The sequence below is a fragment of the Osmerus mordax genome, chromosome 10, assembly GCF_038355195.1.
Source record: "Osmerus mordax isolate fOsmMor3 chromosome 10, fOsmMor3.pri, whole genome shotgun sequence".
NCBI lineage: Eukaryota > Metazoa > Chordata > Actinopteri > Osmeriformes > Osmeridae > Osmerus > Osmerus mordax.
In genome coordinates, this window is record NC_090059.1 from 12,856,016 (window position 1) to 12,868,321 (window position 12,306).

The following is a 12,306-nucleotide window of genomic DNA, read 5'->3' on the forward strand; positions in this document are numbered from 1 at the left end:
TTGAAGAAAGGCCACATGTAGGCATACATTTAATATAATGGATTCCAAGTCCAGTTTCAGATAATTACGTAAAGCTTGGTAAGATAATGAACATTGACAGGTTTAGCGCTCAGTACACTAAGTCAGTCCTGTAGTGTAGCCCAGTAGTGCGATGATACATGTCTGTAAGCTCTAGCAGGACAGGTAAATTGAAATAATGTGCTGACTACCAAATAATATCCAGATTCCATAGGATGGCAAGTCTGCAAATGAATAGCATTTTGTAAAACGGGTAGGTGAGGAGAATTTATTCAAATGTGTTATGCCAAGCTTAAAACATGTATATTTATAATTGGATTGAAACTGAAGTATTCAAAAGCTTATTTTAATTAATTTGAAAATACCTTAAAGTGGTTCCCAGGGGCAAATCCACTGACTCAAGTTCAGTTAAAACATTTCCATAAACTTTGTCCTCTCTTCCTTCTTCCTCAGGAACATTTGGTAAAGGCTTTTCTTTGTCGCTGGCCATTTCGTTATTTTTGAGTTTGTGATTTAGGTGTGCTGTGTGTATTTGTATGTAGGTGTCTGTCTGTGGCCGAGTTATTCTGAAATCCAGGCAACAGATCTACTAAGGTCAGCAGAAAAAAGTTGGCTAAGAGGAAAAGGATGACCTTATGATCCGCAGAACTTTGCATCCAACAAAACTGACATAATTGCTTTTTTTGTTAAACATTGCCTTGCAAACATCCATTTGACAAGCTAAAGAATGTTACAGTGCATTTCCGATCTACATTATTATAAATATGAATGTGAATAGCATGTGAACTTCTTTCAAGTATCCAGTGCTGTATGTCCATGTAGTATGACTTTCCGAATAGTTTTGAACACTGAGATATATAGTGGACTGTGCAATACTGATCCATTGGTACACACAGAATTTTGACCAGTTAGGCTCCCAAATATATGCTTTTGCTGGTCAAGCTATAAGTCTTTATTTCACTGGTGTTTGCAACAAGCACAATGTAAGACTACCAACTCCCTATCAACTGAATGCACATCTCTTTAATCAACAGAGTTTTCTTCTAAAGTATGAATTCTGTGCTGCAATCAGATTTCTCTTAACCATATACTCTTAGCCATATACTGAGTCAACTAGCCACTACACCCACTGGCTGGGTGTAGTGGCTAGTTGACAATATGCTCCTAAAAAAACTATTTCTTATGAGTTTCCTTATTGCTCAGACAAAAACAAGAAGTGGTTCATGATTGCACACAGACGCGCACACACGCACACACACACACACACACACACACACACACCAGTTTAGGGAACAAGTCTCAGGCTCAGGAACAGCAGCAGCTGGCTGGATGGTTGGATGGCATAGTGCACTCCGCCTGTTCAGTGGACACTTCCCCTGCTTCCCTCTGAGGGGATTTATCAAACGGATACAGCCACTGTCAGCCAAGCTTCACATCAGTGAGAAGAAACCCACTACCCAGATAGACGAACAACAGGAGTGGAGAGAGAGTCATGATTGGTTGCCACTAGGGACCTTCTCAGTGTACGGCTGAGCCATTCTTTCCTCCATGTGCACTTCCTGTCCTTGATCTGACAGCTTCCTTTGTCACCCCCCCCCCCCCCCAACACACACACCCAGTGAAAGGGGTGTCAACAGTCCTTAGTGAAACGATTGACCTCATGTATATTTTTTATCTGTCTATGACATCAATTGGGAAATTACTGTGGTAGGTAAACATATGTACATCCAGACTGAATAGATCAAAGTAGGGCTTGAACTTTGCTCCACTGTGTTACAGACCATGACATGTCAAACCACCTTTGTGACATTGACATCCAGACTGATTTTTTTTCTTTCCTGCTGTTTTCCTAGATAAAAGTACAACATTTGGCCCCCCAAAAAATCGGGATTGATGAGTCAACTTCACATAACCTGGAAAACACTATACTTTCTGGTAAATAACTCTCATGGTGTCTCTCTGGAGACATTATCTCACTAGAGAAGGAAACACTGACTCCCCAGTCCCACCTACGCTGCTAAGCACAAATCAATGAAACGGTCAAAGATGAAACAAACCTTATGTTATAAGCAGACAGAGAGAAACCTAGTGCTAATCAGAGCTGTTATTTGACAGAAGGATAAGACTGGAGATCTCTGTGTTTACATAGACTTTTAGTTTGGGAGTAATTGTGTTTCCTGTCAATCCTCACAGATTAGATTAGTATGGTTAAAGCACAGCTGGAGAGGGGGTTAACCCCTGGAATCAATAGCTCTGCTTTGAAAACTACAAAGAATCTGGTAATGAGAATGTAATGTTTTTGGACTAGCTGATAATCATTTCTGTGCTAGGTTTGTATCAAAATCTCAGGAGTAACTTTGGCTTTGTCCTGCAGAGGGCACCCAAAGCATCAATATTCTCACTGATCCACCAATCTCTCTCTCCCTCTCTCTCACTCAGCTGTGACTTAAGTGTTCAATGCCGGGGGTCGGTCTCTGTTGAGTTTTCTTTGAGAGGAATGGTTGAGACCCTCAAGGGGTTCTTCTCGTTGTCTGCCCATCAGACATAGACGGCTATGGCTCTGCACACAAAACCCTTTCAGAGCCTCTTTGCTCCCCTCACAGCCAGCTAAGTGGGTAAGAGGACCAGGACATGTTAAGATGGATGTGTACATATCCTCTTGTCCACCGTGTCTCTATGTAAGGAGGTCAAGGACAACATAGTAAGATTTATCATATGGAAAGTAAGCTCATTATATTTAAACTAGAGAACTACACAAGTTACATGAAACTCAGTTACACTGATTACTATGCAAACAACACCAGCCCTATGCAAGATCTCTGCAGCAACAATAAACCAACATTTCCAAACAATATATTAACTTTTTTGGTTTTGTGCTTTGTCTCAGTAGAAAAATAAACTAAAGACAAAACTGAAAACTACAAAAAGACAATGCTTTTTGTTTCCTCTTATGTGCTTGCACATTTGTCTGTGAGTAAATGTGTGTGTGTGTGCATGTTAGATTAACCTATATAGTCTGTCATTGTTGTGAAATGATCCTGCTGCCATGGCTGGCTGCTGTAGCGTTCATTTAGAAAGAGGAAGTGAAAAGTCTCTCTCTGAAATCTTACTGACACACTCTCCTACACACAAACACACATGCAGACACACATACAGACTCCTCCACAAACCAGTGTTCCAGTGAGCCCTAGCACAGCAAGAATCCGTCACCCACTGATAACTCTTGTTTTGTCATACATCAAAACATGCAATAAGTGATAACAAATCCTGTGGGCCTTGCCATTTGATGAGCACCAGTCACAAATATTCCTCTCTGTCTCCCTCTCTTTGTCTCTCTCCCTCTCTGTGTGTGTGTGTCATGCAATCTGATCATGTGATTAAGCCCTAAACAAACTAAGACTGGGAGGAAGTGATAAACAGAACTTCCTGTCGCAAGCTGCCCAAGATAACACTTTACCAGGGCAGAGTGAGGCAAGATTTGAGACCAATGAGGCTGTGGAGTGCCGTTGCCCACCAGGGAATATAAATAAATGCTTGATGTGTGGTTTCATAAATACATAATTATATGTCTCAAAGGTTGTGAAAGTGTGTGTGTCTGTGTGTCTGTGAGGGGCAAGAGGACCGATTCCAGCATGTCTGCAGAGTAGGAGAATAGGATTAGTTTGAGGGCCTCTTGTCCACCTCCGATGGTCATGCTGTCTGATTGTGTCAGCCATGTTGGTCACCTGACTGAAGACTCTATAGCCACTCAGCATAATGTCATCTACAATGTGCTGACCAGGCTGAAGTTGAAGCTATTTCTGTGGAACCAACACTAGCCTGGGCAGTCAATTACCTAACCTGGAACACATTATAATATTAAATGTCTTGACAGCACCATCAGAAAGATGCATAGGAATATCACATCACACAACACCTTATCACATTACACAGACAACAATATTGATCAATCTTACTAAACACTTAACATTTGCAGGCTAAACTCTGCTGATGCTGATGTAGATATGATGCATAACAAATTGAGTAATAGGCCTACAGCTCAGACAGGCCATCAGTGTTAACTGGTGCTGTACCAACAGTGATAGAGTTGATAACACTTCTCAAGTTCAACTGACAGCCTACTAAGAGATGTGTGATAGATATCCCAGTACACCAGGCTAGATTTCACACACACTCATGACACTGTTATTTTTAAATCTCTCTGTAAATCTACATGCGTGTGCACGCGAGCACACGCAAAACCCACACACGCACAGCCTCTCCTCAGCAAGGTTCATGGCCCACTAAAACTTTAAGAACAGCGGTATCTTCCCTCAACTATATTGTCTGGCCACCTCCTCAGCCACATAGAGGAAGAGAAAAGGGAAACATTTTAACTATTCGTCCTCCTCTCCTGCTGTCCCCATTGAGAGAAATCTAGCACTGCGCCACCCGCCCTCCCTGCATTCCTCTGCTCTCAATTAAGGGTGTTTCCTCACATTTTCATCTTTGTTTTCACAGTTCTCCGTGGGCCAAAGGGGAAGCAAAACAAATTAGTAGCCATTGTTCAGGGCCTTAAGCTCTCCCAATAACAGTATTTGTGGAAACATACATGTAAGAATAACTTCCTGAGTGGGGGAAATTAATAGGCTGTGTCGTGAGGAGATAGTCGTCCTGTCCGAGAATTTTACCGGGCCACTCTGACACAAGGCCTTGAAGCTCATCTCTCTCCAACATTGACCCCTGCACCCCAAAAAAAACACACACACACACACACTCACAGACAAAGACACGTGCACATGTTCACACATCCACACACAAGTAGAGAAACACAAAAAGGCAAGTAGAACACACACACATGCACATCTCATCAACACACTGTGCTGGTACATCCCGTTGCTGCTGAGAGAAGCAGGAAAAACTGATGGTGAGTCAGACCCCCTCAATCGACAATGCAGAGGGCCTGAAAACAGGATATGTGTTCCATGCTCAACTGGGCCTTGCTCCTCCACTGAACTACACAACAGCCAGATGGACAACTTGAGAAGGACCTTACCAAGTGTCTGAGAAGAAATGGCGAGGTGCACTGGAGAAAGACATTTACTGATCTTTTGGAGTAAACTGTAGTGCTTTCCAAATCACAATAGAGGAGCATGCTTTAAAAATATATAGCTTTAATTGTTCAGTTTGTTGATCATCCAACCAGCTCTGAGTTCAGAAAGCCTCCCATACCTTGGCTTTAAGAAGCTGCTGTGGTCTGGTAAAACGAGAGCTCTTCTGCAGCCAGTAGAGGAGATCAGTCAAACAGAGCAAGCCAAAGAGGAGACTCCAGATCCAGCCCCATTATCAGCCCTCCTCTCACCTGACAAGTGCTGTCCTTATTTGTTTAACCCCAGGGTCAGAGTTTTAGTTTTCAGGTAACTGAAACAGCGCTTCAGTTATTTTCTCTCTCTCTCTCTCTCTCTCTCTCTCTCTCTCTCTCTCTCTCTCTCTCTCTCTCTCTCTCTCTCTCTCTCTCTCTCTCTCTCTCTCTCTCTCTCTCTCTCTCTCTCTCTCTCTCTCTCTCTCTCTCTCTCTCTCTAAGAAACTTATCAGGACAGAAAGAATCATTTAGGGTTTCAAACAGAACTTTATGCATCTGACAATGGTTCCACATGGAACATTTATTCAGAGGTTTATTCCACTGAGACAATAGATAGATAAATAGGTGATTCTATACAGCAGCCTTTTTCAGTGTAGTTGAACAGTGGCTTATATTGATTCACTATTCCTCACTAGACCAACTTTCAACTTTCAGCCTCAACGAACACGTAAGGGAGTGCTTTGAAACTCTCATTACCCCTGAGTTTGTTTTACAAGGGGTTCTGTTGACTTAAGTAGTAAAAATCAATGGCTTGACCATAACAACAACACAATCTGTCATAAAAAAGCCCAGTAGCAATCAATTGAGCATTTTAACTAGTCAATTTGGTGTGTTGTCTCAGTGTGCTGATAAGAATGTCTATCCAGTGTATAGCTGACACAATAAGCAGCTAGTAGTGTCCTCCTCCATAAAGACTGGTCTGGGCTGATAAGATTCTAATCACGTCTTTTGATCCACCTCACCCAGAATTCCACAGCTCTTCTGTCTGAAGGGTCGGCACTCGACAGTAGAGTCTTTGTCCAGATTTGAAAAAAATAAAATGTATTTAAAAAAAGATATATGATTTCTAGTCTTAATGTACTTTGTCATAGGCGTCTGTGTCTAGAACTTGTTACAGATGTAGCTTTGTCTGGTTTCCTGTTCCCATAAGAAACTCTGTGACATACTGGCTAGTGATTAGACAGACACTTCCCACAAGCATGAAAAAACTGACTTGATGCAATAAATACCAAGTCATATTATTGACTTGACAGTGAAAATCGAACATATTTACAAAAATGGAATGACTGAATGACTAAATGTGATGCACAGGTGTAATTCAGTTAAATTGGCTAATCTGTGGAGTATAGAACATCACCCGCCTGACCCTCTATTGAAAGACCTTGTATGAAATCAGTAACAGGTTTAACTGTGCCCAACCCTCCAGTAAAGTACAGGGAAGTATAGTCTCATTCATTAACAATTTATCAGCCAGGGGAAGGGAGGAGGTGGGGGTGTAGGTGGACATGAGTTAATGTGTTGGTATAATTGAACGACTGTGGAATGTGACAGTGGCAACTGCCTCGCCTGTTGACCTTGGATAAATGGACACCATTATCTTTCCCACGGCGGTTGATAAATTAATGAGAAGACACTGTTTGCATTGATACTGTATCTTTCTGGGCTCCTTTATTTTCCTTTTCCAAATTTTCAGCTGATGGCTCGTTCGTGACACAAAGTCAACCAGTCAAATTAATGAGCGTCAGTTTGTGTGCAACCCGACGGTGCCATTACCTGTACTAAATCCTGGTTATAAATCTGAGACCACCACTGAGACGTTGTCCAGTGGGCCCCCCTTTTAACGCACTATCTGCTTAATCATTGCATGGGGGACTAAATGTTAAATTAGCCGTGAGGTCGTTTGCTCGGAAAGATAGCAAACAGTGGCTCATCTGGCTGGTGTGCTGAGGTCCAAAACTGCTTCTTAACTTAAGGTTTAGGGTTATTATCTCAGAGATAGATGACCCTTGCCCTCAGTGCTTTTAACCGAGCGCGTATGGCTGATGGTAGATTGAGGGAGATGGGATTCTAGGAGTCCTCTGAACTCAACAGTTTCCAGCGTCATCTTGGTAATGTGATTATGGAACAATCTGACCATGACTACTGTGTGCCTATGTGTTTAAAACAATAGTTATTATATGACAAGACACAGAAGGATATCTTCTACATGCTTCTGGTTTTGATCTTGCTGACTTACATTATTTTGAAAAGACATTAATAGAGCCACTTATGGTCTCCATCTGAAATTGTGGACTCTTGAGGCACATCATGGTCTATCTGTCCTGTTAGCAGGAGATAGCATCTGTTGGATCTCTATCAAACAGTGGATGTGATGTTTATGCAGGTTGACTCCAGCACTTTAATCATGGCTAGCTAAAAGGAACAAACAACCATTAGGAACTAAAGCCCCCCTTTGTCACCACAGCCTCGAGTGATTGGAGTTTTAAAACCTCAAGATAGGAGCATGCACAGTTTTTAACTGATATCATTTTTGAATTATGATAGCAGAGCTTTAATGTAGGTCTAACTGAAAACATGTTCTCACGGCATGTAGTCAATTAGAAGTTATCTTTTAAACAATTACATCAACGTTCATGGCCTAAGCCTGCGTAACCATCTTAGTGATTTAGTCAATATTAGGCCAGTCGTGGAACCCACTTCCTCTTGAAAGGGATTGTTTAAAGATTCATTCTCAAAACACTAATTCAATGGATCAGGTGCCGTTGAACGCAATGGAAATTTGTCCTGGGCCATAGATTCCTCTGGCTACTATGGAGATATCACTCACAGATTTAGTGTGCACTCAAGTGTGCTATTTGCTTTTCAATTAGGGCAAATCCAAATGGAGATAGGACGTTTTAAAAGTATTCATCTGCTACTTAAATGAGTAGAAGATTTTCTGCCTGACCATCCAATTTAGATAGCTCCAGGAAAACGATTACTTGCTCAAACAGGCAGGCTGACAGAATAACAAGCAGAGATAATAAATAGTTTGGCCCAAATCTAAAAAAAATGTAAAAAGGAATGAGAAAAAAATCTCCTGACAAATGAGGACTCTCTCTCTCACTTTGTCTCTCTCTGTCTATATCTCCCCCATCACCTAAGTTCTCTCTTTTTTCATTTTTAATTAAATGAATGTCCAGATATCATTACACTGTGATTTTATTGTGTTTCCTTTACTCACAAATGTGTCAATGATGTGTGTAAAAAAACGCAGGTTTTCAATTTAAGTAATTTAGTTATTAATACATTAGGCCTATACAGATGTGTACAAAAACATTTGCTTGGTTTTCCTGAGTAGCCAACCAGCATCCTCCTCCATTGGCTGCGATAGAGATACCTACTGCCCATGTCTATGTTGTATGTTGGTCCTTGAATATAGAAATATGAACCTTTTTCCCCGCTGTCTGGTCTGGCACTTTGGAACCTGGGGCTATCCAGAGAATTGTTCCTCTCTATCCACTGTCCAACTAGTGTGCTCTCTCTCTCCAGTGTTGATTTTACAAAGCACAATTTGTGAACCATTACACAATCGCGGTAGGATCTGTGTGCATACTATTGGTTTTGGGAATAGTCTTGTATGTTTAAGGCCATTGAACTCTAAGAGTGACCATACAGTTGAAATATTTATCACACACTCTCAGAACCAAATTATTTGGAGTTCTCACAATCATTAACATGCTGCTTACAGAAAACTCTCCTCTTTCTGCTAAATGATAACCCATTTGAAGTTTTTGTTTGTTTTTCTGCTAAATGATAACCCATTTGAAGTTGGATTCGCTGTTATTTGAGTCAAAGACAAGAGCAATGTTGTTATAGGGCATAGGCCACATGGAATCATGCTGTAACCAGCTTTCAACAGATGATTGTTTCCAGTATGAAGTTGGCCAGAACGATTATTTTAAGTTGTTATACAGTGGCATACCGGTGAATTGACTGAAAGGAAGTTATGAAATCCTCATGTTTCTAGACATTCTACATCCAAGTTGTGATGTGTAAAAATGAAGGCGTAAAACGCAACGCATATCCTTGATAATAACACTTCTTTATCGTTTCGTAATATCATAAAACCCTGTTAAATAATCTCGCGCCATCATCTCAAATGGAACATAGGAAAGAAGAAAGACCTTAACCGGTTAGCCATCTTGTTTATCCCCAAATATAGTTTATTGATGTTCTAAACTACACCATTATTATTCAATCAAATGAACAAGATTACACATTAAGATAACACATTGATCAATTCCCATAGTGGCTGGAGGTCACTGACATCCAACAAGGCGTTCTGGTGGCTGAAACAGAAGCTTAAATTGTCTACTACTTAGATCATGTACACAAAGCGAAATATACAAGAACACGTTATTTACAAAACCAAAAACATCTGAATGCAAAGGCAACTAAAAGACATTCACACATCACTTAGCGTTTGGCAGTTTCAATAGATTGTGTCATATCTGAGTATTCAAGGGAAACTCTATATCCTCCTCAATGTCCAGCTCCTGATCTGTGTCTTCTGAAATGTCCGAATCTATTTCTCCTTGTGATAATGGCGAGGAGGAGCATTGTGACCGGCTGTGTGACTGGGCCAGCTCTGTGCGCCTCAGGTCCGGACTCGCCCCAGATTCTGACAAGACACCATCGCACTTTCTCACTGCGCCTTCATCCTCCAGCTCCCGCTTACTACCCTGAGGATTTTCCTGGGGAAATAAAAAGATAAAGATCAATAACCTGAAAGCGTTTGCAACAGAAGTACTGCGCATTGCTTTTACGCAGATTTAAACCAAAAAGTTAAATAAACTTCCACTCTATTGACTCTGTTTCCGATCCTGTCATTTGTCTCGCAAACAATACAAATGTTGAAATACGATGTTAAACCAAGGCAATTCCAATTGGCATACCTGTTTGAGTCTTCGCCACTTTGCTCTTCGATTTTGGAACCATGTTTTCACCTGAAAAACAGAGTTTCAAATTTGTCTCTAAGCAAAATCACATCCATTAAGAGACAATATTTCACCGATTCTAATATTCTAATATATTATACATTTTAAAATTAGGCTATGGGGCCTATAAATAAACAACATGGTCACTTTTGAAATACTTGAAATTGCTTGCTGACCTGTCTTTCACTCAGTTGTAACATTTTAGCCAGTCTTTTTCGTTCTGGAGGTGACAGGTACTTCTGCGTCTCAAACTTCTTCTCCAGCTCTATTGTCTGGTCGTTGGAGAAGCGCACTTGACCGCCTTTTCTCTTGTGTAAAGGGCGTTGGATAAAAGGCGTCCACAAAAGTGGTTTACCTGTGAAAACACATACAATACAGAATTAATGTTGTCAATAAAAATGCACAGGAAATGAAGGAAAAGTATAAAATATGCATTAATCAAAATTTACACCGCTACAGCGGTTTCTTCACAAGGCATCCTGCAAATAAAGATAATCTTTGAGTGTCAGTTTACTGCACACATCCTCCACTTTTAAGGAAGGCCGTGAGAGTGAGTGAGAGAGAGGGACAATGGCAAAATATCCGTCCATGTGTTTCCTGAAGCTTTATCTGATGAGAGAGGCTTTACCATTAACGCCCAATCCGTTGCACTTTACTGCAACTGTTGCATTTCGTTTCAACATCGACATTTACATCACGAATTATGTCAAACCAAAAGAGTCCTGAAATAATCAAATTAGCTGACAATGTGTAAAGACAAAACTGGCCGACGCCATTGGGTCTATGAAAATAATTGATGAAAAGTAGGCTATTGTAGGTCTATTATAGATATATTATCCTAATTAAATTGTGAAATGAAATTAATAGCCTACCAAACACGGTTAAAAATATCATAGGCCTTTTCTTTTTGATTAATGTGATTAAAAGTGCATCACAATATAATAAACCTATAGGTCATTAAACAAGCACCAGGATTGATTAAAAACAAATGCATGTTTGTGTACTGTTTAGTTTTAGTGTCCTTAAAGCTACATCCCGCACAGAGGAAGTAAACAATATCAGAAAAACGGATCCCGGCTATCAGAAGTCGAGTGTTTCCTGAATATGTCTGTATTGAGGATGTCGATAAAATAATCAGCATCGTGCACGACTCCCGAGGAAGCGCCTGCCTGAGGCGGGCAGGAAAACATTTAACAGCTTCTGAAACCAGATTTACTCCTATCGAGAGCTCAAGGTTTCCTGTATGAACGGAAAGGGTCAGGCTTGCTGAACAGAGACGGTTAACCCCAGGCCGACACTTTACTGCTGAAATAACAAGTGATTTAGGAGCATTCTTAGTCACTGCTCTGATGTTGGGAACAATGGGGTTTTCTAAAGTCAAGGCCGTTGACGTCCAAGACTGGACAATTTGTGTCATTACAATATGTCTGTCAAAAAAACTAACCATGATAAAGTGTGATAGCTAATGCATTCAAACCCTCCAAACCCAATTTACACAGGCCCGCATTAGTAAAAACAAAACAAAGAAAAACTATTGTGTGGAAATGTTTACGTCTACAATTATTATCGCGTTGATATCCCCCCCCCCCCCTCACAATATTGGGAAATTGTCAAGTTGACTGTCTTAGTGGTTTTGAGAAGCAATACAATACATTAATTTAAGTCAGATAGTTTATGATGAGGACAAAATGCGCCACGTTCAACTTACCAAGAGGATCGTGTCTTAGAAGCGCTTGAGTGTAGTCTCCCATAGAACGGTGAAATGGATAGATGGAATTGGCGAAAGCTCCCGAGGCATACGTGGCCGTCAGCGCGGCATGGTGCGAGAGGGCTGGATGGATAGGCGTTGGTTCATAGATAGGGGTCCTGTACGGTGACACCAGACTGGTAAAGGATGAGTTCGGAGATGGGAGGGTTGGCATCGGGAACAAGGTAGAAGATGCCGGCGAACCATTCCGACCCAAGATATCTTCAATGTAGAAAGGAGTTGGGTGGACGGGCTGGATTGGAGTAGGTGCGTAAAGAGGAACGCTGACCGTAGGAGCTGGCGATGCGTGCTGGTACTGCATGGTTACAGACCTATATGTGTAATGTGCAGCTGAATTGCGCTGTGATCTACCTTACTGAAAGGTCTTAGGCTTCAGGAGAAAGTGTTGAAGGTGCGTCTCTGTCCATGGGGTTCCTAGG

General features: G+C 41.2%; 1 protein-coding gene across 1 annotated transcript; it reads right to left on the reverse strand.

The window, feature by feature from the left end:
* Positions 1 to 9,328: 9,328 nt before the first annotated feature.
* Positions 9,329 to 12,306, reverse strand: hhex (hematopoietically expressed homeobox). The gene is made up of 4 exons (XM_067245109.1): positions 11,828 to 12,306; positions 10,296 to 10,474; positions 10,078 to 10,128; positions 9,329 to 9,876 (listed from the first exon to the last, which is right to left on the reverse strand). Exons 1-4 carry the CDS (start codon positions 12,186 to 12,188, stop codon positions 9,628 to 9,630), a joined length of 840 nt encoding a protein of 279 aa, XP_067101210.1. The 5' UTR covers positions 12,189 to 12,306; the 3' UTR covers positions 9,329 to 9,627.

Coding starts and splice junctions, on each gene's coding strand:
- hhex (XM_067245109.1), bottom strand. CDS start 12,188: ATGCAGTACCAGCACGCATCGCCAGCTCCTACGGTCAGCGTTCCTCTT. Junction 10,475..11,827: donor TCTAAGACACGATCCTCTTG/GTAAGTTGAACG, acceptor GTGTTTTCACAG/GTAAACCACTTTTGTGGACG. Junction 10,129..10,295: donor TACAACTGAGTGAAAGACAG/GTCAGCAAGCAA, acceptor TCTGTTTTTCAG/GTGAAAACATGGTTCCAAAA.